The 27,562-nt window shown below is 38.0% G+C and overlaps 1 protein-coding gene across 1 annotated transcript in view; it reads left to right on the top strand.

Moving 5' to 3' along the window:
* Nucleotides 1-27,562, top strand: part of LOC140246659 (uncharacterized) — a 189,622-nt gene that overhangs the window by 127,769 nt on the left and 34,291 nt on the right. Inside the window, exons 7-8 of the mRNA XM_072325997.1 lie at nt 10,446-10,570; nt 14,306-14,436. Of these exons, the coding sequence (XP_072182098.1) occupies nt 10,446-10,570; nt 14,306-14,436 (256 nt within the window). The remainder of the gene's footprint in view (nt 1-10,445; nt 10,571-14,305; nt 14,437-27,562) is intronic.

Raw genomic sequence — 27,562 nt, 5'->3', positions numbered from 1 at the left:
GATGTGTGTGTTATATGAGTATGTCTGTGTCATACAATGTGGATATACAGTACAAGGTTCTTATTTGTGTATGGGCATGGGTTTGGGTTTGTTAATGTGTGTGTATGTGTGTGTGTGTGTGTGTGTGTGTGTGTGTGTGTTGTTGTTGTTGTTTTGATTTGTAAGGCATGTGTAAGTGACACTAGTAGACTGCATGCGACACATGAATTATTTCTTTCCTTGTTAATACTCTAGATCAACCTGATGAGCAAGTAGATCAAAGGGAATGGTACAACAAGAATGGTGATGATTATACCTTCTTTGTGAACATGCTTCTTGAATGCATACTAAATGGTATGCATTGAATTTTTCATTGCTGCTGGAATTCTTGGAAATATAGATTTTGAGCTGGATGGTGATTTCAGAGGCTGTTCTCTTTGTCTGAAGGTCAAAGTGGAGGGAATGGAATCAGGGCAGGGGCATGGTGGGGTTGGGAATGACTTCAGTGTGGTGTATTGTAGGGTTGACAATGGCATTAAACCACCATTTACCTCTCAGCCTCCACTTGTATTGAGATATTGTATGTCTACGATAGTCTAACAATTCAGACAGGATTTTTCCTCTCCTGATGTGGTCTCTACCAATTTGAAAAAAAAAGTTTTCTTTTTCTCTTCACTTTATACAGGTTCTTCAAAAACAAAACAAATCAATGCTGATTGAGGTTTTAAGGAAACTAATTTGTTGAAGGGGAATTTTTGGAGCAGATAGATGTTAGTCTGAAATGAAAGAGTAAAATTTCAAAAGTACAATTCAGTAAAACTTTGATTTGAATTGGATAAAGGTCAGGGAAGTTTTGAGAGTGTGAAGCTTTCACTAATTCCCCAAAAGAGTTTTTTTTTTTTTTTTTTTAAAAGCAGTCAAAAAGTAAAATGTATTCAAATAAGTGAGTTGATGATGTCATCACCTCACAACTTGCCATAGAAGTTTGTAGAGAAATCTTGAGATAGCCATTCTGTTATTGTTTTCATTTTTGTTGTTATTCTTGTTGTTGTTCAAAAGCAATAATGCCTCCGTCTCAAATCTTAATTAATATCTGAGTGGTCATTAGTATGAAGTTATTTAGCCAGGAATAACATTTTCCTTCACACTTCTTACTATAAAAAATGATAATAACAAAATGTACATAATTAGCAGAAATTCACTCTCATTGTGACTGTTACAATTTACTCTCTCGTTGTGACTGTTACAATTTACTCTCTCTTTTCAGATTACTTTGTAAGTGGTCTGGGATTCCCTGTTAAGCAATTAAGAAGCCAGACATTGAGAGACTAACACGAGCCTATTACTTACTTTTTTTCGGTGGGACTGAAACAGGCCACCTTTAATGGTGACCTGCATCACCTCAGCAGATGTGAAGGGTGTTGATCCGCTTACAGAGAAGCAGTGGCTTAACCCACATGACACTGCTGTCTCAAAATACCGTTGATACTGTGTGCAGACATTTTAGGCATGGTAGTGACGGAGTTAAAAAAAGTTGTACTGTACATGGCAAGGTATTTTTGGCGAGAGAGTTTTTCTCACGGAGGCGAGTTCGGGTCCCCCTCTCAGACAACAAAAATAGCTGACCTGGGCCTGCCTGACTCGACAATCTATTCAGGTTGGGAGTATGGCCCACATTGTGGGTGTTTCCTGGGCATGCCCCTCACAGGCAAAGCACTGTGGGAAGAATGGACAGCAACGGTAAATGCCACCACACTCATCACAGAGGTGAACAAAATATCTGACTTATTCATTTAGCAGAGTATGTTATTTGCAGCGTGTATCCATAATGAAATGCCATGAGCGAATGTAACATGATGTTTAAAGGCAGGTTTTAGTACTTTCGATTTGTGCCCATGAAAATCATAGAGGGTAGTCTCTGATCATGTTCTTTAACCTGTTGACGACTGACTGATTTTGTTATTACACACATTTCCCGTAGGCACAGTTCTGCCCAAGTATTTTCACGACCTGTCTTCAGTGGGTTAATAGCCTCTTGTGATGTGGCTATAATGCAATTAGCAGAGCTCACAAGTCGAAGCATTAGTGCTTGATGTTCAAAAGTGGAACTATTCTTTTCTGCACAGAGTTAAGTATTTCTTAACATGATGCTTGTGTACCTTTGCATAGAGAGAAAATGGCAGGGCATAGAATAAATCAAGGCAGTCTCCTGAATGTGGCACAGTTTTGTGGTTGTTGTTCTAATCTTTCTCAAGAGAAACTTTGCACCACACAAATAGTAACATGGACGGTAAAGGCAGAACATTAGCAATTTTTTGACCCATTAAAATCCTTGACAAATTCTGCTGCAGAAATGGGCAAAAGCAAAATTCAAGCAAAATTCTAGCTCAAACAACCGTAACCTCTCAAAAATGACCATGGTTGTAGTCGCTTGTAAAGCAAACTGCAGTTGTTCACACAAGTATGCAAAATACCAATGTTGATGATGTCATTGCTTTGGTCCTGAACTTATCCATTATCTCTCTCTCTCTTTTTTTTTTTTTCTCTCTCTTTCTCTATTTTGCATCACGTAGAACTGATTAGCTTCAGTGCCATTGAATGTGTGCGATCTAGTTTCCATCACACTCTGCCCTTTGGTTAACTCTATCGTTTCCAATAGTGATCTGTTCGTATGCAATATCTATGGGATTGTTTGATGGTGGTCTGTCTTTGGGTTAAGTATGGAGTCCCCTCAAATTGTAATTCACCCCTCGGGGGAGTGAGTAATGACTGTTTTGCAAATGATTAACTTCATTTGGAATAGTTGCGTTGCCCGCTGTGGCTTTTTGGTACATTTGTTTGCCTGTTTTTTTCCTCCAGTAATTACGATGGTGACAAATATTTCAGTCATTGGTCCTGCATTCTTTGCCGTTTATTCCACCCCCAACTGGATTAAGATTTATCAACTGATATCTAATCTATCGTAATCTGATCTACAGTAATCAATACAACTGTAAATACACACGTGTGGATCATGCGCAAAGTTGCTGTAGTATATTCTGCATTTTGGATTTGGTTGTGCATTTTTTCTCTGGCTCCAGTCACTGATTTGAATGCAGAATTAAGGTTCATCACAATCGTTACCATCTGTCAGGCTGCATGCATCTTACTTTAATTTCAAATTTGTCTTCTTATCATTTTGTTTCCTCCACTACTGATCAACTATGTACAGAAAAAGAAGCTTTCTTTGAAGAGACTCAACTTTATATACAGAAACTTTTTCACCCTGAATAATGTTTCATCATACACCATCAATCCATAGACTGTGCCTCTCAGTCATTGATTTCCTCGTTGGAAGAATCTAATTGAAAGAGCTCCTTAAAGGTAGAGGATACCTTTTACAGACCCCCCAAAATGCAGCAAAACATTAAATATGAACCTCAGGGGACTTGTTTAGGCCACTGCTGAGAAATTTGGAAGTCAACAGTTATCTACAATTTGAATAATGCACAAAACTCAACTACTCAGTAGTTCTGTGTGTCAGCCACACTTAAGCCTTTTTGTTGCAGTCTTCTGTATTTTTTTATCTATAACACAAATCTAAAAGTATAAGAGCTGATGTAATATTTAACATATAGAGTGTGTGGCAAGAGTGTATATAGAAATGTTTGTAAGTTTTGATGAACTTTCTTCACAAAATATACATGATGGACACACATGCAGTGCATGGGTCTGCAAAGGTAGCCTAGTAATGTACTGGAATTTACGGTGAGCCCCGAAAAAAATTCAATTCAAAATCTAACGGTCAATAAGAATGTACTAAATGTTACCTTCCACTTTCAATACTTTATGGGAGTTTCTAAAATGATACTCTCTTCAACATACCACTGTATTTATACAACTCTTCATTTAAGGCATGCAAATGGGATTCCCTACCTTTAAACCCATTTTTTATGTAACTGGTGCAAATTATATAATGCCGCTTGGGCGACAAGCCCTCGTATCTGAAATTTTGGTGAAAATGACGTTTCTTGGATTAATGGTCAGATAATCAGTTTTAAGAGTGATTGTCCTGTCACAGTCCTAACTGTCTTACCCCCCAAAATGCAGCCACCACGGCATGTCAAAGGAGAGGTTCTCCCATTTGATATAGGGCTTTGGCTGCCATGTTTTTGTTTTGTTTTTTGCTCTCCTGAACGTTTGATATTTTGTAGACAGGAGGTCTTGTCACCCCAGCGACGATAAATAGGTTCTTGTCCCATTGAAAGTATAGGTCCTGTGTCTGGAAAGTGCACATTTGAGCAGGTGTGAACAGTCTTGGTAATGCCCTGATAATATGACAGGTCAATGCAGAATCTGTATTTAATAGAGTATAAAATCATAATGGTTCTTCACTAATGTTAATCAGATCATGAATGCAAATTAGAAAGCCCAATCACAGTGCTAACTGCAAGTGTATGGTGAGCACCAGTAATATTAGAATACACATCATGCTACAATGCATAATTTCATAATGTCTTAAAAATGCACCTGTCAATGATACAATTTGTCAAAAATGGCTATACCGGGGGAACCCCTTCCCCCCTCTACCCCATCATTCCCTCCAGCCCCAGGGCAGGAGGGCATTGCTAAATCTAGCACACAGGAACTGCAATAAGACTGTTGGCAAATTTGAGGGGAAATACTTGATTTCCTATTCCCCCTTCCTCCTGGGGGCGCACACGGGTCCAGGTATCCCCCCCCGCCTCCCCCCATGAGGAGTGTTCAGGAGGTGTCAGTGATGACTTCATCATGTGAAGGGGAGAGGGACCCCAGCTGGTCAGTTTCTGGACACTGGCTAGCCTTTTGTCAAGGCCCTCTCGCTGTAATGGGCGAGCGAAGCGAGCCCAGCCGAGCGCGCCAGGGCCTTTTGAGATCTGCTTCACACATTATTATTCATGACACGTGAACCCTTCTGAATACTCATTTTAATGGCTTCCGGTCAACCAATGGAATGGCGCGCTCCCCGCATCCTCAGCCTTGGTGGTCATGCCTGTTCGCATGCATCACTGACCACCCGAGGAGGTCTGCCACGGAACTCTACACACTCTGTGTGTAGAGTTCTGTGAGAGTGTGTAGAGTTCTGTGAGGTCTGCGGCAGCGGCGTGCATTCGCTCTATTCAAATCGGGTTCGAGCAGACAGACACGCTGATTGGACCCCGACTTTTGCTCCCGAAATCGGGGAGCAAAAGTCGGTAATTCAAAGGGCTAACAAAAGGATGCGAAGCAGATCTCAAAAGGCCCTCGCGCAACCCCTCTCAGCTGGGCTCTCTTCACCATACAGCGAGAGGGCCTTGACAAAAGGCTAGGCTAACAGCTGTGTCTGGTCGGGGGTGTGTGGAAGGTTACAGCCCCCTGAGGAAGGGGGACAATTTTTGCTGACTTTCTTGCCCAGCATTCTGCTCTACTTTTACTCCAGTGTGATTAGAAACTTGTTATCACAAATTGATGTCAATGTACATGCATTACACTTTCAATTTCAATTTTGTATCCAATATGTTATCACATAGCTGGGATAGACGGTTGAATGTGTCCCCTAATGCAGGGTTTATGGTCATTATAGCAAAATTAATCAAACAATTTAGCAGTCATAAAATAAAACTTGTGGAGCCTTGTCTTGGAAGAATGTCTTTATTAGTTAGTTTGAAAGCAGAATGGGATATGAATATTTGAATAGCATCCAGAGATTTACGTGAAGCTAGGACGGGTGTAAATATTCTTTTAGTGGTACAATTGTATGTTTTAAGTGAAAACTTGCCTGGTGTTCATGAATTGAATATGAAATTTTGCAGTGAAAGTGACAAACTTCTCTGTATTTTACAAATATTGTCATCAACAGAATGTTATAGCAGGGCTGGTGGAATGGGGGTGGGGGGGGGGGGATGAGGGTGGTGGCCATGGATATAGGGCAATTGTGTGGGATACTTACAACTTTGAGGTGTCATATTTCTCATTATTTTGTTGTTTTGGAACATATCTTGCATTCTGATAGCTATGAAATGACAATGCAAAACAAGGATCATATCTATAGTTTAAACATAATCTCACGTTGAATCAAAATAACCTTTGCTACCACACAGAAAGCAAAAAGTATCATATCTATACGTTATACAAGACCTTGATCTAGTTTTGACTGTCAGTAGATTTAATGTTGTCAATTAGTGTGACATATATATCTGAATTGAGAGATCTGTGGCTGAAATGAATTTGATTTCTCTCCTGTCAGTTTTAGACCAGACTCCGTGGAATGAATATTAATGTATTTTGGATAGTAAGTCCAAAGGGATTCTTAAATCTCTGATCGGGGATTCAAGGCTACAATATGAATAATGAATTGAGTGTGAAGCGATGGCCTTTTTGTGAGCATGAGTGTTTTATGCAAGATTCAGCAATTGGTTTTTACACCACGGTGTTATTTGCAGCTCAGACCTGACGGGTACAAGAGTTGCTGAACATTGTATTTTGACGGAGCAATCCCGGATATTTTTAGCCTCTCTTTCCATCCGCTTTGCTGTCATCGACTGTCGCATTTTAGCGGCCGGTCTTTGACGTGTGTCGACGTATGGGCCGCCGGTTTGCTGTGGCAACACACGAGTGTATGAAAACAATGAAACAGTAGGGAAGAGGAAAAGGATGTTACTGAACTGGGAAAGAGATGTGGTACTGGGAAAAACTACTCCAGTAGTGACGTCCATCTTAAAGGGATCGTATTGTCGTTAAAAACCAGAAACGTTTGCGTGCATTTTTAATTTCGCCAATTTTTCAAGAGCCAGGATTTGCAAAATTTAAATGCATGTGACAGCTCTTGTCAAACTGTAGGCATTGAATGCCAGTGGATACTCGTGAAAATTGCTTGCCGCGAAAAAGAACGTTGCCTCCAATTTACAAAAATTTCATGCGAGGAGAATATCTTGCATGACAGTATAATTATAATGGCAGTGAGATGTTGTGGATATGTGGACTTATGTTAGAGGCGCTTGATGAGCACCTGCATGTACTGTTGAGTTTTAGGAGGCTCTGTTTAACTACATTGTGTGCTTTGACTCGAGTTTTAGCACCACAATTAGGAATCGTCAATTCTTTCTGTCCTTCTTTCTCCCTTAACCGGTTGAGGACAAGTCCCGAGCATACTCGGGCAGGGGTCTATGGGAAATGCGTGTTGTAGCAAAATCAGTCCGTCATCAACGGGTTAAGATCAGTGATTGACGAGTTTGATGTTGTCGAAACTTTCACCATAGCAGTGGCAGTTAGCAAAAATGTTTATAATTTTTCAGGGGTAGTAGTAGGAGTGGGTGCTGCCTTCTTCCTGATCATGGCCTTGCTACTCCACTCCTGTTGCTAGAGACCAGGATCTCATTTCGGCTTGTTTACAGAAACACGGCGGAGGGGAAAAAGGTGTCAGTCTGATGCCCTGACATGCTGGTAGGGAGAGAGAACCAGGTCTACCAGGAAACACCCGTCATGGTCCCTGGCGATGAGATGGTCTAGCCTCTTTCGAAAGCCCTCGCACTGTCGTTAGCGGTGATAGTCGCAAGCTGAAGTCGAGCACGTCAGCGCGAGGGTCTTTTGGAACATGATATGAGAATGTGACCACTATTCTATATAATTTGCTGGAAGAAAGCTGAACTGGCTCACCACTCCTGCAAAATGACCAAGTCACTTCATGACAGTGTTAGTCATTTTGACCAATGAAATTGGTACTATATTGGTCCATTGACCATCATTAGGAGTACAATTAACTCTGCATTAGTCAAATCCAGAGGTACTGGGGAAAATTCCTTGACTTTACATGAATTTCACCGAAGTACACTGGAATTTTATCAAAGCCATTTGCTGAAGAATTTTTCTTAATTGAGCCAAAATATCTTAGTCTGAAACATGTTGACTTGTCCGATGTCATCTTATGCAAGATTGACCATATGTATGCACACGCTTCTTCAAAAAGAGCTCTGTTCACTGCTGGAGATTTTTGCTTATCAATCAGACATTGTGAATTTTGTAATTCAAACGTGTGTATTATAGAGAAATGTGGACCTAACTGTGAAGACACTCTTGCTCTACCTTGTCTCTCATGTATCATGGATACACTTTGTTGCACGAGATGACCCGCTGCTCGCTTCTCTTGCAATTACCACAGCGAGAGGGTCTTTGACTAAGACTACAAACCCTTCACGGTGACAGGACTGTACGAGGAAACATCCTCCATAGGCCCTTGTGGTAGTGATGTCCGGGAGAACCAATTCACATATTTGAAATAATAACTTTGAAATAATAATGTCAATCTTTAGCTAAATTGCTCATAGAGCCATTCGCAGACTATGCAACGATGCATGTATTGTTTGTTCATCAAAAATCAGTTTTTCTGCAGTATTCTTATGAAAACAGATCTTGTTGAGCATTTTAGTCAAGTTTCTGGGCAAGAAAAGGTTTATCAAAGTATTTCAAGATTTGATCATCTCATCATCTTTGAAATATTGACAATAATGATAATGATAACATAAGTAATGATAATGATTTAACTGAACAATAGAACTAATAATGATTATATTATCATTACTATTATCATTGACCCACTGATGAAGATGAACTGTTTTTCCTATTACAGAGTACACACATTTTCCATTAACCCCAGTATGAGAATATTCTGGACTAGTTTTCAACAGTTTCATACTAGGATATGCCAGAAACTCTGCCTTCTTTTGGATCAGAATGCAATCTTTACTCATCTTCTTTAATTTTGTTTTGTATGTTTTATTGGAAGTATCCCTGTGAAGTGTTGTCACAAAACTGAATGCTATGCCAAGGGTAGAGGGCGATGATGAAGCCAAATGTGTAATGTTATATCTCAGTACAGCTCTTGAGTTCATGCACTTTGAGGGGCTATTAGGTGTCAGCCCATCCCAACAAGCCCATCCCCATCCAGACTCTTCAAAACTCTTGTTAGGCCCGTTCACACTTACAGTGAAACATTGCGATGTTTTGTGGTGTATTTCACAATATGAAAGCTTATACACGGTGAAATACCGTGGTGCTGTGGGTGGTAACTCAAACTTCGTGCGAAATGTGCATGGGAGCTTTGAGTTTGCATTGTGTCACAAAATACCACCCACCACACTGCGGTTTATTTCTCACGCAACCTAAAACACTTCCTGTCTTTTCCCCCATAGGAGATAGGCGTATCAATGTATGTGCAGTGCTAATCTTGTAGAGGTTTTCTTTTGGGCCGGAAATACCGTGGTATTTTGTGCATGAAAAAAAAAGTACGAACTGAAATGGTGCTGCGATTATTTCTGCTGTATTTCGCCAATGAGAAGAGTGTCAAGAAATTGCTGTAGTATCTAATGCCATGATTATTCCAATGTGAACGCATGTCTAGACTTCTAACAGGATCCATAGAGTTCTAAAAGGAAATGCAGACTTTTGATAGGATCCATATCTGGTTCCTGTGGGGAAAGGGTTAAATGCATGGACGCATAGGTTTCTACAGGGATAGGAATGACAATCACCGGAATAGACATTTTTGTGAATGCAGTTTATACTAAACCTGTGTTGGCACCATTGGAGGTAAAGGCAATGATGAAATATTTGGACAAGCGAAACATGACCCCTGATTGACCGGATTGTTGGAGTTCGGAACGAGCTCGCTTTCCCGATACAATTACAAGTTTCTCAAGTGCAGTCTACAAGCACCAATGCAAACGAAAACTCTCTTGTTTTACGAGTTCTGAGAGAGACTGGTTTCTGTAGTCCTGACGCAAGTGCTATCACAATGAAAGGATCTGTATCAAACCCATCAGTATTTTTGTTCACAAGCCCTTCCTTGTACTCCGCAAGGCACGGTGTCTTTTACTGACCGTGGGAAAGGTACATTTATTGCACATTCCAAGAAGGAAGATGATGACAAAGTCATGTAATAAGTTGCGCGAGGTTCCTGCTTCATTTAACCCATTTTAATAGGACGGTTTGATTTTGCTGCGACACGCGTTTCCCATAGATGCTTACCCGAGTATACTCAGAACTCATCCTCAACGGGTTTAGAATAAGCATACTTTTCCTTTCCCTTTCTGTTTGAAGAAGATGGAAAGGAAAATTGTGTTCTTGATAATTTGTTATCCTACATTTCTTTTTCTTTTTTTGTGGTCTTTCCTTTCAAAATCGATGAGGAAGGAGTCTAGCAGGGTGTAATTATCCTGTAAAACAAAAAGTACCCTCTGGTTCAAAACTTGCTTTATATCATTTTTAATCACAGTTATTGAATACTAATACTTCGTAGAGTGAACAAACTTACTCACTCCCAAGGGTCTGTTTGTTCAGAGTTGATACTTTTCAAAATATTTATGATTAGATAATGAAGTTATTAGCATGCAGTGTTACAGTTGATTGTCATTCTAAATCTTTTATTTCACTTTTCTGCTTCCCGTTTTTTTTTCTTTTTGCTGTGTCTGCAGGCCGTCACGTCTGAGCTCTGCCATGTCTGCCAGAAGCGTGTTTATCCTATGGAGAAAATCACCGCAGACGCCATCATCTACCACAAAACCTGCTTCCGATGCGCAGAGTGTAAGAAGTGCCTCAGGTGAGCGAAAAATGGGTGGTTCGCGACGATGCAGTCCTTTATGATGGTTTATTGTCACTTGTTCTACTATCAGATGGTCTACTTCCCAGTTTGTCTAACACCACTACGGCTATTCAAAAATCACTTGGTCTACCATCAGCTTTGTCTAATGCCCTTTTGGTTTACTTCTCACTTGGTCTAATGCCCGGTTTGGCTACTTATTGTTTTGTCTAATGACTAGATGGTCTAATTGTAGTTTTGTCTCCTTGGACTTTTTCCCATTTTGTCTAATGAGCTGTTGGTATTAGATGAAGTGGGCATAGCCCATCTGGAAGTAGACCAACTGGTAATGAGACTAAGTGGCAACTGGACTAAATGGTCATTAGACGAACTGGTTGTAGACGAAACAGGATTAGAACATGTGAGTTAAGACTAAATGGTTAATATTAGACAAAGTGGGAGTAGACCAAGTGATAGATGACCCTCGCGTTCTTTCATTATTTCGAGCTAAACTTACATCCAAATAAAGTACAATTGCAGTGTATACAAACGGGTGGTCCGTGAGGGGTTTCAGCATGTCGCTGCAACATGCTCAAATTCGTGTGCAACATCCTCAAGAATTTGCAACATGCTCCAAGTATGAAATGTATTCATACTTGTGAAAAATGTGCTCAACTTGAGAAGCATCAAACAACCTGGTCCTAAGGACATACGTGAGACGGAGCATTGAATGTAAGCAGCGAAAAGTGAAATCAGCTGCAGAAAATTGTGCAGTATATGCTCATGATGTGTGCTCCGTGCACATACAGTTAACAACAAAATTATTCACACCCCCGAGAAATTATCAGTTTTGAGCAGATTTCTTACAAATAAAGGATGGAGTGACGGTGATTGGGTGTTAACTATTTACTCTTATTTGTCCTCTATAAATTGACATGAATTCCAGTTTCACATCATTTGCATAACAATAGAAATGTTGAGATATAACATCCAATCACCATCGCTCAATCCTTCACTTGTAAGAAATCTGCTCAAAACTAAAAATTTCCCAGGGGTATGAATAATTTTGTTGTTTACTGTACAAATTCCGCTCTATTCCCACATTCAGAGCTTGCAACATGCTCAACTTAAAGTTGTGGACCACCAAAGATGCTGCAGATTAACATTTTTGGATCTGAATTTTTATCATAATAAAACTTTGTTGTATGGGAATGCACTGTATTGTATTTTATGTGCGGATGGTCATTTCACTACATCCAGACAGCACAACAATCCTTTGTAAAGATTATGGAAGGGCAAATGCATTGATAAGAAATTCTTAGGGTATGGAAGAAAACAGGGTAGGACATTGCAACATGTTCAGATTTAATTCAAATTTTTGTAAGCAAATAAGAAGTTAAATACAAAAAAGTGCAAAAAAAAAATGAGGATGGCAAGCAGTTGTAAAGTTAATAGTGTGTAGAGGAGTCTCTGCAAGCCTTGTTATTATCAGCTGTTCTGCAGTATAGTATGTTTCACGTTATTGAACAGGGGAGTTGGAAAGGTTATGGGGCATAGGAGGAACATGTGCAAAGCTTTACATTACAAGTGAGTAATTTTAAAGAGGAGTTCTGTTAGAATGTGTTTTCAGACCTATTTCCTGTTAGTCTGCCTCTTTATGTCAAAACAGGATAAAAGTCCAGGGTGGTTGAATAAAAAACAAAATAGAAGATACTCTTGAAGCAGCAACTGGGTGACAGCAGGAACAATTTTCCTATTCTCAGCGAAGTAGCCTATATCATGTATAGTTTTTTATTTATTTATTTATTTCTTTATTTCTTTATTTTTTTTTTTTTTGGGGGGGGGGTGATGTTAAAAGGGCTTGTTAGAAACATCAGGACAAGCAGTGGGCTGATTTTCTAGACTACACTGATCACAGCTGGCTGTACAGCCCTTCTCACCTTCTTTGAAATAGAAGTGTCGCTTTGGATCTATTTTGAGGCTGATTGTGTCACTGAGCAAAGCCTGGCGTTGTGGTTATAAGCTCTTCATTTCTAATTAGCTTCTTCTTTTTTTTTGCCGTGCTACGAGGACTGTCTGCCCAACCAAATGAAAATGAATGGTTCCTTTAAAACATACGGTAAAAAAGGTAACAAATGACCGTTACCACAAAGTGTGGGGAGCATTATGGTCTGGCAGAGTCATTGGACACCCAGTGCTTTATGCTCTATCAGTGCCATTTTTGACCATCTGTTTGTGATGGATTGAGTTAATTATGTATCTCTTGAAAGAGATGGTGGTGTGATGGAAAAAAAAAATGGAGACAGTTTTAGAAACAGAAGAGAGAGAAAATTGGGCGCACTGTCAAATCCTCATTGTACAAGTGTACATGTCTTTTATAGCTCTCTGTTAACATCTGTAGACACTTACTAAGCGACTCCAAAGAAGTCTCGAATAGAACATGATGATTTTTTACCCCATTCTACCCAAAACAGAGAAAACTTGCTTCAATTTGCCAAAACTTCAATTATGTATCCTCCAGTAATCATTGTGATCTATACCATGTTTTATCGTTGCAGAAATGGATGTTCAAACCTAGCACACTTTGATTTTTGTGAATACTTATTTGATATGTGGTTTGCTGCAAGATAATTTGGAATGATTTGAAGAATGCATTACAACGCGTCACAATGTAGTAATGATCATTATAGCACCTTTTGAATTGAACAACATAAGAAACTATATTTTTTTCAGAATGGTATGATTTAGTGCAACTGAAATTCAATCTGTATCATGGTGGTTACAAATGTGCCACCTACAATTTGTTCATGAAAAGTAATTTGCATAATAATATGTGGAATATATTGATATGTTTTGTTAATGAAATGAGCTAACTTTATGTATATTGTTGTTTTCCTTTTTTTCTCTTTGTTTTGTCTTTCCATCCTGCCCTATATCTCCTCTTTCTATACTTCAAATCTTGTCTGAAACTTTTGAATATCTGTCCCAGTATACTTCTCTTCTTCTTCTCTCTTTCATTAATCCTCTCTCTGTTCTATCACATGTTCATGTCTGTTAACACTGTCTTTCTTCTTCTTCTTCTTTTTTTTTGTTGTTGTTGTTGACAATTTCTATTCCCTGGTACCTGTGGCATATTATAACATTTCTGAAACTTGTGTCACTCCCTCTCTGTTATCTCTCACCATCTCTGTATTTCTGTCTATCCTTCCACTCTTCTCTATCAAAAACAATAACATTTTTCTATCTTTTCATATATTTCTACCATACTATATACTCCAATCTTTTCTCTCTTATCCTTTCTTAATATCTTGTTTCTTTTTATGTTTATGTATTCTTACCCTTCATATATTTTTACTCTCTTCACATGTCTTCTCTCCTTTTTATATTTCATACATATCCTCTTCTTTCATATATATCTTATGGTTATCTTTCTCTCTCTCCATGTTTTATATGTTTCTCTCTCTCTCTCTCTTCGTATGTTTCTCTTTCCCTTTATATATTTCATATGTTTCTCTTTCTTTTCATATGTTTCACTTTCTGTTAATATGTTTCTCTTTCTCTCATGTGTAATTTGTTTCTCTTTCTGTTTATATGTTTCTCTTTCTCTTCCTCTTCATATCTTTCATATGTATGTCTCTCTCTCTTTCTGTCTATCCCTTTTGCCATCTCTTCATTGACTTCCTATGAGTGCTCCTCCTCTTTTTCATTTTCCATCTCTTCCTCCGTATTTTTCCTATACCCTCTTGCTCTGTGCAGCCTGGGCAAGTATGCAGCTTGCAAGGGCAACGTCTTCTGCCTCCCCCACTTCAAGCAGAATTTCAAGCTGAAGGGCAACTACGACTTCACAAACAACCCGGCGACGCCGAGGCAGACGAACGGAGTTTCAGGTATACGTTCGACTAACGTCACCGTCACCTCCAAGAAATACTGACTTTCAGCTTCCAAAACGTCCTCTCTGCAAATATATATATATTTACTCTCTCTATATCATTAACATATCCGTGACCATCATATTTTATCTGCCGCTGTATCATCCTTCATAATCCACCTTCGCCCACAAGTGATGCCCTCGGTTTGCATAACACTGCATGCCATTGAGAAGACTTATTTATTTATGTGTCATTCGACACCGCTCATGTTTGTTTGTTTGTTTGTTTGTTTTTTGATCACAAACTGACTGCCTTCAGCACCTAGTCAGGGCCTTGCCAAATGTATTCAAATGCTCCAAACTCCATGCTGTTGTTGGGTGTGGCCCTGCATGGTTGTTCGTCATACTGTTTCGGTTTTGTCTCATTACAGAGTGATTCTTTTTTGAATCGGGTGAAGTGGTGCATGCTCAGTCATCCTCCTCAAATTCTTCCCTAACTTGCGCAATATTTCCTTTAGATACTGCAGGGTGTTTTGAGTAAGATCTCAATAAGCCTTTGAGTGATAACTCAGTGATAGTTTTTCAAACTTTTGAGGGTTTGTAATGAATGGGTAAAGAAGACAATATCTACTATCCACCTAAGTTTTGAATGAGGAATGCCAGACCTTCCAGGGGGCGGGGCAGAATCTACCAGTCACACCCCCCTTTGAGAGTGGGGATTTCCACAGAGCTGAGATGCCTTTTTGGAAGCAGCCCAACTCGGGAGCAGCATCACGCCTTGCTCTTGCATACTCACTTTTAACTCCAGCGAAGAATGCACATGTCACGCAACCAAATTCCTATCTGCAAACTTCAAAGCGAGCAGAATAACTCTTGACCATCCACAAAATCAACTAACAGTACGCTCACAGGTTCACAGCATCTTCAAGTAAAGTACCATTGCTATATATGCTGTATGGAAACTAGTGTCTCCCTTACACACCAGAGTAGGATGAAGACTGGTAATTAACCCCCATCTGTGCCAGGGACTTTGGACAGTGTGTACAATGCTATGGGGATTTCTGTGACAATCGGCACTCAATAGTACACAAAGGTTTAGAGCAAATTGACTGGCTAGGCATTGCACCTCTGTAACAACAAGCTTAGATGCAAAATCTGTTTTGAAAAATAGAAAATAGCTCCTCTTGTTATTTATCTATTGAAATGTTTTTCTTTTTATTTTCTTTTATTTATTTTTATCTTTTTTCTGCATGTTGGTTTATACATTGGTCAGCAACAATTGAGGGTTTGGTGAATGTGGCTCGAATTTTTTCTTCTCACTTTTAGCTATCTTATCACAATCGATTTCGATGATGTTGGGAATGGGTTTTTATCTTTTTGAATGAATAGTGTTAGAAAATCAATGGTAATTGTATGCCATCGACGTGTGTCTGTTCTTTTGCTTTGAACTTTGCATGTCATGAGTGTATGTGTGTGTTAGTTTGTCTTATCTTTCACCAGCTTTAGATACCTCCCGCTTGATATATCAAATATCCTCTTTTTTGTAGGAAGTATCAATAAGGGCAATTTTATCATAAAGAAATGGGAGATTCTTCCATTTCTACTGTTCTTCATCCTGCCTCAAGTATGTGCCAGCATCCATAATAGTGCTAATAATGTTTACATTTTTACATTTTTTTTTTTAAAGGTGAGGTGTATATGATATATACCAGCAGTTAACTGTACCCCTAATTGCTCTATGGAAGTGCTAGGGTTTGGTTGCCAGCCCTTGGGTCCATTTTATGAAGTCATTACATAAAAGTTTTAACATCAATCTAAAAATGGCCAAAGTCGCTCATATGTAGCTATGAGAGACTTTAAGAGAGAAGTAAAATCATTCTGTTTCATGAAGTCTCTCATAAGTTTGTTGTAGGAGTGAAAAGTCACTAGTAAGACTTTCATAAAATGCACCCCAGGTTGGGAAATTGCTCTGGACACTTTGCAAGTTTGTGTGGGAACACTGTGGCCCCAGTCACATCAGTGATATGCTTTTTTATCTGCACAATTTCAATTTGTTGTTGTTGTAAGGAATGAAAGTGGCATTAGATGTATTTAGATAGATGTAGATTTCTTTAAAGTTTTCTTTTGTGTGTGCGTGTTTTGTGCTTTTCTTTCAATCAAATAGTGTCAATTTGTTGTTACTTTTTTAAAAATTTTTGATACTATATTCAAATACTTTAGAGTACACACGTCTGATCCATCTTTCTTAATAGATTGTATTTGGTTTGTTTATTTGTGTAGTCAGGGTTTGATCTTATTATTTCTTTACATCATATGTTGTTACTGTGTTTCTCTTTTAGTCTTGTCTTTGTTTTGCTTTTAAAATCTGCACTGTGTGTGTGTTTTCTCTGGTTTGATAGAGACATTTGATATGGGTTTCCCAAGTGTGTAGCAGAGTGTGCATGTGTATGTGTATTGTCAGAGAAAGTGTAAGATAGTTGGCTAGTTTACCCCACCCTGATCATCCACAGACTTTTGTCTCTTTGACGTGGCATTGTTTTTCCTTTGTTATTTGGAGGAGGCACAGCTTTCGTATTTTGGTTTCTCCAGCAAAGTGTAGAGTGAGCACGGGAAAGTATGCATGCGCAGTGTAGTGAACATTAGTTTAACTCCCTGGCGATTCTGATGCTCAGCCACACGGCTGATGAAACATGTTTGTTTGTTTGTTTGTTTGTCTGTCTGTGTTTTGCTTTCTTCCAATGTTGGTTCCTAAACAAATTCCAGTGGGAGTGTAGAGGGGGAGAGTATGGCATTGACCAATGGGATCCATGTTTGTTAGATTGCATTTTAGGTCTTGAGTGGATGCATTGTGGGAAGGGAAGTAGTTGGATAGTCTTAATTAAGACTTGGACTGTGTTTTTTTTTTCTTCACATCCCTGAACCTGTTCTGTCTGTTGTGAGCCATGTCCGCAAAACTCCTCACAGTTTTGCTAGAGTCGTCCACACCCATGCATGCCTGAATATTTTCGTTCGCCATTCTATTAAGACTCGATCCTCACACACACACAGACACAGACACACACACAACGGCAGCACCTAAACTCGTCGCATCTGAGTCATTCGCAAGCATAGAGGACCATTCATTGTTCACACACTAACCTTCTATAAATCGATTTAAGATACTGAATAATTCTACAGAGGGTAGAAGTTTGATGTAAGGAGGGGTAAGCTTATTGTGGGAAAAGAAACTAGCTTGGTCTGTACTTTGTTGATACCTGTTCAATCTGACATAACATTTATCTTTTACCTAGTCCTAAGTATGCAAAGAGAATTTTATTTTCACCAGAAGACTTTTTTTTTTGGAGCATTTCAATTCAAGTAGTAGGCTAAGAACAATGTTGTTTATTACTACTTCCAGCAATAAGTAAACATCTCATTGAGAAACAAAACCACATACACACAGAAATCTAATTGCTTTCTTTGAGAAGAAATCAGTTGGGGAAAAATTAGGTAATGAGTGTGAAATAAAGGTGTTTTATTGTGCACAGCATCGGTAAACTTCCATTCTAGTAGCTCCATCGACCCATTCATTTACCAGAGGTTAAACATATGTTTGTAAGATACTGTAACTACACAGCATTTTGGTATAATTTCACTCAGTTTAACAACCTATTGCCCATCTTCAAATTACAGGCATATATAATATTAAGGCATGATATTCACACTCATGCAGATCAATTAATACATATTTGTCATATACTATACACATCTGCATAACTTTGTTTTATTAAATCTATGGTATTCTTTTTATATTTCTTCAACTGATGATAATTTTGATTAATATGTTAGCAGAATTAAAGATAAATTTGTAGCATGTATGAAGGGATAGACTTGATAGAATCTTAGTTATATATCATCGATATAGATGTTAAAATTCAATTCAATTCAGTTCAAAGTAACATCTATGTAATGTTCCAAGTTTCAACACAAAAGTATTGAATTCCTCTATTTGTCTATTTCAAACTTAAAATTGCAAGTTTAAATAGTAAAAAAGTTTTATGGTAACTTCAATGAATGATTCAAGACTGCCTGCCAGGAGGGTTGGTTTTGAGGTTGTAGAATTGGAATTTGATTGAAAATAGCTGTTCTCAAATTAATCACATTTACGCCTTTATTGCCTTTCAGATTTAATGGTGCTGTGCTGGTGTTAATTTAACCGTAGAAGGAAAAGAAATTATTCAAAGTCTCGATAACTAAATCACTGGAATAATCCCCAAATTGTTTTGTTTTCTCTCCAGACCAGTAAACCAAAGCGGACAGAAATTGGACAGAATTTCTAATGAAAAGTCCGAGACGGGCGCAAACGAATCGATTATGACCTACCGGGCGGCATAGACTAAAGATGATGCGTAGTCTGAAAGAGAGTTGATCGAAAACTTTTCTTTTCTTTTTTTGTGATATGAAGAGGAGAATGGAAGGAGGGGGTGATGCCGTGTCATTTGCAGATGGTTGGTGGGCTAATCAGAGAGCCTTTTTGTATAATTGCTACATTATTATGGTACGAGTAAGAGTAGTACGTAAGTTTTTTTCTTCAGAATACTCTAAGGTAAGCGGGGTGGGGGAAGATAAATAGTGCAGTATGTGTGTGTGTGAGGAGATAGGAGTTGTAGAGTTATATGTATGTAAGCGATGGAGAGAGAGAGGAAGGAGGAGTATTATACAATTTTCATATCTGAGATATAATATTTTGCCCAGATGTTTTTTCTTTTTAATGGATATGATAATCATGAAGATTAAGTGAGTGTGTAAAGGGAGAGACTTTAAACAATGTCATTCTTCTTTTTCCAGTATTACAACTTGATTTAAAAGTTGATACACGCATTTTGCCGCACAGCTCTATATGCAATATTTGCCAGTGGAAATATATATATATTTTTTTTCCCGTTGTGTATCAGTTTATAGAGGGGTTTAGGCAGCAATTGGGTGCAGGCATGTCATCCAGTAAAGCCAGGAGAATTATGATTGTTGTGTCTAAAGCCGAGTACAATGCAAGTTCTTTCCTTTCCTTACCAAAAAAAAAAATGAATTTGAGAGAGAGAGTGTTGTTGGTCTATCGATAAGAATGAAGTGTGAGGAGGGAAGGAAAGTGTAGACCAAAGTTTTCTCTCTGAAATGTGCATCTGTTATCTCTTCTTCCAAAACTTTGTTATACTCTTGAACAGTGGCATGCATCTCTTGTACACTCTGTTCCTGTACTGATATGTGTCTGTGTGTGTGGGTGTGTGTTTTTTTCCCAGTGTGTGCCAATTAGAACATTACACCATGAAAAGAAAAATCTTAAGTTTGTAGTGAAAGACTTGTGGGGTTTTTGTTCTCTCTTTCATTTTAAAAACACAACACCAACACCAAAGAATCTTTGTGTTTCAAAGGACTGCAACCACATACATGTAACTCTATCTTGCCCTGCATCGGTGTTATGATTGTAATACGTATGCCCTATGTTAACACCTGAAGTGTACAGGCCAGTGTAGTGTTGACAATCTCAAGTCTATGTATAACACCAGGTCTTCTGTGTGTGAGGGTATGCTTCATTCAAATGAAAGCACACCTTTTCTCTCTTTTTTTTTTTAATATTCAAAAGACATACTATTATGAGTCAGGGTATTACAAGAACGATGAGGCTTCCGAAATCCACCAAAGCTGTGCTCTGTGTATCATTTTTCCACAATTGTTAACATTTTTTTTTTGAGGCCCAAGTGTTACTAAGCAGTTCGAGCTGACTGTACCCTTCCTTGAGGTCTTGACAAGCCAGTGTGCTATTATCAACCCACTTGACGCCGACATATCAAAAGAACCATCGACTTTGCCTACAAAGGAATCTGTGTGGGAATGAGGGAGTTAAGGTTGGTCTAAGTCAGGTTTAACTTCTAGATATGACAAGGGGGCCTTGTTCTCACTCCCCGCCCTCAAGGTAGCCTCACATATTACAAGTCTGTGAAGTACTCGTCTGTGAAGTACTTGTCTGTATCTGAGCAGGGAGGTGACCTCCCTGGTCTGAGGGAACCTTGTTCTTATGGTTTGGCTTACATAGATACCTCACCCATCTCCCTCTTCCTGTAGTTTTTGGTTAATAAAGAGACCAACATGGTCTGGCTGTTTTGCTATAAATGAAAATGATATGCAAATGTGCAGGGGTTTGTTTCTATTTTACATGTTTTCTTGAACAAGAATGCTCATAGAAGATATACTCCACATGTGCTTCAACTTGAGAGAGTTATATAGTTTACCATTTATAGAAGGGTACGCATGCAATACATCCCTATCATATTGCTACGATAACACAAAGGCAACTTGTCTGTGTGCAGCAGTTACCGGTAATAGACTGAAGAAATATAGCGTATAAAGGAGATACACTCCAACAAGACCAGGGTACTGTTATTATTTGTACATGTTAAGTGTTTAAGATATTTTTCATTGAAACTTCCCATACATATGTATTATAGAAATTTTACAAAACTTCTAGAATTTGCTGCAAGTATCTTTTACAGTATGTAGAGGCTTCCAATAGGCTTTTTTTGTCTTTTATATTTTTCATTACATCTTGTGTATTGAGCGTATGAAATTTCTAAGTTATTTGAGCAAGCGATGTTCTTAACTGTATGGAAAACTGGACAACACAGTGGGAAAATTCCAACTTTTTCCTATTTTCTACTTCCTACTCAATATAGCAGCCATTACTATGTATTGTGTGTAAAATCCTGCAACTATTTCAATTAATATTTTTTGTTCTTTTGTAGCAACAAGCATCCAGTAAAATGTTCTTTAATTTTACTCACACTAAAAGTGCTAACTTGTTTTCCCTCTTTTACTGGTGTAGCATTTCCCCCCTTGTGCTTTAGACAATTTTTTTTTTAATGAGTGTTTAAGAAGGATCTAATTTCTGACACACAAGGTTAAACTAATTATTGCTCAAGTTTGAAATCTAAACCAAAAGATGTGATCATCGTTTTGTGCAATGAATGGAAATAAAGAGTGAAGATCAGAAATGATTTTACCATGACTAGTGCTATGTGAACAACCTAGTCTGAGGGGAAAACAAAGTTGGTTGCCCAGATACTGGGAAGTAAATAGAGATCCGTGTGAGATGTTATTGGAGTTATGCTCTAACATTGACGTATGAATTTTTCAACACCGACGTGATTGATAGTCAGTGGGACTAAGGAGAGTGCTCCTGCCAGAATGAACTTGCATATTTAGCTTGCCATTTTGTATACTGGAAACTATATTGTAAATGTGTGATTGCTCAAAGCGAGTAACAGTTGTCAAAGCCAAGTGTGCTGTGCACAAGCATTATCAGAAGCAAGATGGCCGACCTTAGCCAATTAATCTAAACTTGCTCCCTCTCAAATTTTATGATCACTGTGATTGAATATAAAGTCTTGCCTTTCCTCATTTCTAACACATGCTCTCTGTCCCCTCAATATCTAGAACTTGTTGAATAAGCAGGATTTCGAACAATGAAGTGCGCAGTGGTGATTACATTTATGCAAGAAAAACACAAGAAAGACAGATTTTGAAGTCAAAGAAGCATTTGTCTGTCCTTTGATTTCTCTTTAGAACTCCTTCACCAAAAATTTAAACCTCTCACTTCCAATGCCTAAAAAAGAATACCATCAGCAGAGCATACAAATTCCTTGCCTTTGGTTGTTTAGAGAGTTAGACTGAAATCCCTCAAATGATTTCAGGGTGGCTTCGAAATGAAAGTGAAACAGAAGTGTGCAAGTCTCTGCACGGAAGCGAAAAGTGGAAAAAAACTGGCCGAGTTCAGTATTTCACAGAGATTTTTCTCTCGCTTGTGGAGTGACCATTCTTTTCTCTCCCACATACATTTTGCCTTGCCTGCTAGCTCTTCCTTCTGGGTACAGGGACATCTTGGCAATAAACTCTGTAATGCATTGCCTTCATCAATCACAGTGATCATTTTTCACGCATTTTTATTTTTCGTACTTGAGTCCTTTATGCATTTGTAATAAGTCTTTGTGAGGAAAATTTTAAGGTAATCCTTTCTTACTGTGAAATTGAATGTGACAAATATTTCGTTTTTTGGGTGGGTCGATTTGACTACATCTTTTTTGAGTGTAGCACGCAAACTGTATATCTGGGCCCATGTTGTGTCAAATTATCAATTTTTTTAAAATGGATTTTCAAACAAATATTTCATTTGGCATTTGTATGTGTAGAGTAAGCCATTTTTTAAACTTAAGATAAGAAATAATTATCGAACAACTTTGTGGCGGGAAGGACATTGCAGTAGCCAGTAAAAAATGGTACATATATTCTATTTGTATGACTTCATTTTCATGTACATTATTGTAATCTTTACATCACAAGGGTTTATGTTACAAAATAAAGATTAAAAGAATGAATTTCAGTTTTTCATCATGTCTGTCTGCTCTTGTCTGTCTGTCTGTTCATCTGTCTGTCTGCCTGCTTGTCTGTCACCAAGCTTTCAAACAACCTCTGCTGGCTCTATCTTCTTCTGGGGGGTTCAGATCTTAAAGTAAGCATTTCTCTGGACAAGCCATATTGGCATACTAATACCTATACCATACAATGAAGCTCCAAAGAGGTTTTCAGTTATTAACAGATATATTTACTCTTTCCAAACTTGCTTGCTGGCACTCTTTAGTAATAATATATGGGGCTGTGATTCTGTAACTTGTCTTTTTTTTGTTGCTGTTGTAGTTTTGGTTATTTAATATGAAATCAAAAGAAACCAGATGAAAGAAACCAGATCTGCTTTGCAGTAATTGCATCGGTAAGAAAGTTGTCGCGACTTCTTGATTTTACAGATCAGCACAACTGAAACAGAATATCGAGAATTTGTAGAAAGCATTAACACGCCCCTCATAAAAAAACAAAACAAAACCTAATGCAATGCAGATTTGATGTGTGTACGATTTGTATGGTGATACGTACATGTACAAGACTAGGTATAGATACATATTTTTTTTTTTTCCTTCTGTAGAATGTATGTTCAAAGTTCATGGTGTTTTCAATGGGAGGTTTGCCTGTATGATTGAAATTGTACACATGGTATGTGCAGTCTTCTCTCGTGTGATCGTGCAGAGAAAGAAAATTTATTGTTTAGTTCATTTATTTACTTCTTTTAGCTGACTTCCCCTTTCAAGGTATACCTGCTGTTCTAACAAATACTTAAATATAAGAGCTTTCTTTTTCATTTTCATAACCCAAGTGACAGAAAAAATTCTGCTAAATTTACAGCTGCCAGAAAAAAAAAAAATGTATTAATTTTTTATTTCTCATTTCTTATTTTTGTTGGTCATTTTTTGTGTGCTTCTTGTAAATTCATGTCCCGTTTCTGAAATAATGGAACTATGCTGAAGCAAGAATGGCAGTGCAAAACATGAACTAAATAGGAAAGTGATGGCACAGGTTGGAGAATGCTGAGATGAGTTGAGAGGCAGGAGGCGGGGAATGTTTTGGGTGTGGCCAAAACCAAAAGGAGTGATGCGGTTGTTGGTGGAAGAAAAAGATGCTGGGGATTGGAGGGAGATATCAGGTGAGAGTGAATGTAAAGAACGGCTGGAGAGGATGTTTTGTGGATGCGGTGAAAGAAGACCGGAGGACAACGAGTGAAGAAAGGAAGGTGGATAGGGTGATGATGGAGAATATCGTCGCCATGGTTACCTCTTCCTTGGAGTTCATCAGAGAGAAAGTAAAAGTAGTGTGGTGGTCTCTTAGTACGAAAAACACTCACAAAATATAAACTTATTCTTCTTGTGGAAATTCAGCGTTTCTTTGTATCTCATTTAATCTTACCTCCAGTATTCAAAAGTTTCATTTTTAACAGAAAGCTTAATTCTGCCAAAAAGCATGTGGTGGTAAGATTTCTGTGCTACTTTGTAGTTCATTCTGTCTTTAAAAGCTCATATGTTACAAAATTTCAGTGTAACAGAATACTTCTACTTTACCCAAATAGTGTTTGTACTAAGAGTCCACTGATATGGTAGAAAGTTGTATTAGTATTTAGTAGTAAGTCGTTCTATAAGATGCTACAATAATGCATTCAACAGGACTTCCACTCAACAACACAACACAAAGATACAATAAATTCATTCCCCTCCTTCAGCTTGTCACCTGTTGATACTTCATGATACATTGTACCTGGTGAAGAAATTACATAAACATACTTTGCAAAAAAAAAAAGAGGATTCATGTTCAGTTTCAATTCGTCTTTATGTATGGTTGGCCATAAGAGTGAGAATATTTGCAAGGGAGTGTTTTGGGGGCTAGGATGTTCACATTATTTGACAGCTAGATGAAGGAACAACCTTTCGTGAAGGATTCATTTTCTTCCTATGGTACAGAAACAATCAAATATACCAGCATGTTCCCTCGTATTTACCTCTTTCTTTTTTCCCCCTTTCTAAAGGCTATAAAAAGAAAAACAAACAAACAAAGTCTCCTTCAGTAAGAATTACTTTTACCATACCATTATAACGTGAAAAAATTAATAATTTTCTTTGTTGTTGTTGTTGTTGTCGGTGATAGATTGATGATTTGAACTATTTGCTCAGTTTCGATTCGTTGTGGCAGACAATGAGCACACTGACCCCACTTTTTTATTGGCTGAACTGTCTATCAAATTAGGATGTGTAATCATAATGATTTGACTGACTGACTACTCTTGACAATTTTTAAAATCTAGTGTCCCTTTAATTAAGATGTTCACACTGCTCTGCATTTGTTTTATTCTACTTCAAATCAGTTCATTGAAGTGGAAGAAAAAAAAATGAGAGGTGGATATATAATCACTGTAAAGAGAATATGATGAACATGCCACAAGACTTATAATCAATATGAAAATATATACTCACAGTGGTGATATATTTTCAAATGAGATACACACATACAGAAATAGTTTGACAGCCACAGAAGAGGGAAAGTGAAAGAGAAAGAAAATGGGATATACGATGGTAGATGATTATAAATGAGTGATTAAGGTGTGGTGTGCTAAAGAAAGGAAGAAAAGAAAGTTGTGGAAGAGAGAGAAGTTTGCCTTTGAGCTTGGAGTAAATTTTTCTGATAGCATTAGAGACATATCAGAGCCTCCAGTATATTTCAGTAAAAGCATTTGAAAGAATGAGGGGAAAAACTCTGCACGTCTTTAATAAAAAAAGAAAAGAAAAAAGAAACATTCTTTTTTTTGCACTTGCTACCAACAATTTATTTATTTTTTATTTCTTACAATCCAATAGGAATATATATCATTCATAGAAAACAAATAAAAAAAAAAAAAAAAAACCCTCATGTGAGATGTGGCTAGTCCCATGTATGGATATCCACGTATGATTTTATTGTCAACACTGAATATTTTGCATATTGTGTAATTGAACAGCCAGAGCTAAACTGAAAACTGAAAGATAGCATCTTCAAATTTTGTTACTATAATTATGCTTGGGGCTTTGATACTCGTTGTAATCAAAAGGAGCCATTACAAAGCAGTTACCGTAGACCTTTAGATTGTGATAGTATGTTCTGGTATGAAGCAAAGAGACACACACGGAAAAAAAAAAAGAGGAAAATAACCTCAAGTTTATCGTCATTCTTCAACATCTTACACTCCGCAAGCATTGCTCGAGAAGCTGCACCTGCAAGTGTTTCAGTATATTAAGAGTTGCCGAAAATCCGTTTGTGTTTTGGAACACTCGCGTCAAAAGGAAAGAGGAAGTTCAGACGACCAAGGATGAAGAACTGGGGGAGATGCTCCTGAAGTGCAGCATCATCCGAGCATCTTACAGCGTCGCCATGGTAACACATTTTCTCTTCCGCATCTTGGGCCTGAGATGTGCACCCATTTGGAGAGTTCATTCTGGAATGAACCTGATCACTTTCTTGTTTTCATTTGTGCATTTTGGTTTGAAGTGATAGTTGTTCACCCATGGTTGGTATTCAGTTCATGGTTTTGATGTGGATATTCTTTGATTTTGATAAGAAGTATATAAGATAGGAATCAGGGTGTCGTTCCTTATACGAAAGTAATAGCGGTCATTTAGAAGATGGGGAAGCAGTGGAATAGTATGCAAGTCTCACAACTTGCTAATGAATGACATACTTGAATACTCTGTGTGTGTGTGTGTGTGTGTCTGTCTGTCTATCTATTCATGCCTCTATCTGTCCATCTGTCTGTTTCTCTGTATTTCTGTTCACAACTGACAGGGTGAAATAATACTTAGTAGCAGCCATGTAAAGCTCGCAAGACTAAAAAGACACACAAAAGCACAAGACTGGCTGTGCCACTCTGGTTCAAGTTTAACCCCTTATAGCCCATGGGATCTTGCCTGGTCCCTCAATAGAGTTTAGCAAGATTTCAGGATTTGGCACAGAATGGGGTAAGGTGAACTTTGCAGAGTAAGATTTGGATCTGACTCAAAAAATACCTGAAACATTCACATCCTGTTGCCCCATATATCCGCATTCAAGTGTGGTAGTTTTGTTCTCTGGCAACTCGTTATAGTGTAAGAATCATGACTGGTATTGGGTCTTTACAATGATATACATTTCTGTATTGAAATAAAGATTTAAGTATATTATTTGAAAATTATCTAATGCTGTTCAACTATGTTTGGAAAGGAAATTTTAATTCATCTATTTGATTTTTTTTTTTTTAACCATCATAAAGTACTACATGGCTTCTGAACAGAATTTCACTAGAAGATCTAAACTTCACACATGGCAAGTGCTTTTCTTGTTACCATAATCATGAGCAAAAACTCTGTACTTTCTCAACATTTTTTTTCTTGTTTCATTCTGTTTTCATAGCAGAGTTCATTGTGTGTTTGGATTGCAGTTTCAAAACAAAATGTCTTTTTTCTCCTTTTTTGAATACCCACAATTTGGTTTTCACCCATCATAGTTTGGCTCATTCCTTGCCCTCTGATTGGCTGATGTGGGATCCAATCCATGTCCAGGGTTACACATTCATTGACAGAGGGTTAAGAGGCTACAATATTCCTTATCCCTTCTAAAATGTTAACTTCTGCCCACTGGAAGAAACAGAATACATTCTCCATAGGAACTGTAGATGACTATTTATCAAGACTTACATTTCTCTTGCCAAGTCTATAGAAGTATGTTTTTGT

The sequence above is a fragment of the Diadema setosum genome, chromosome 3, assembly GCF_964275005.1.
Source record: "Diadema setosum chromosome 3, eeDiaSeto1, whole genome shotgun sequence".
Taxonomy (NCBI): Eukaryota; Metazoa; Echinodermata; class Echinoidea; order Diadematoida; family Diadematidae; genus Diadema; species Diadema setosum.
This window is presented reverse-complemented; position numbering and strand designations above follow the sequence as displayed.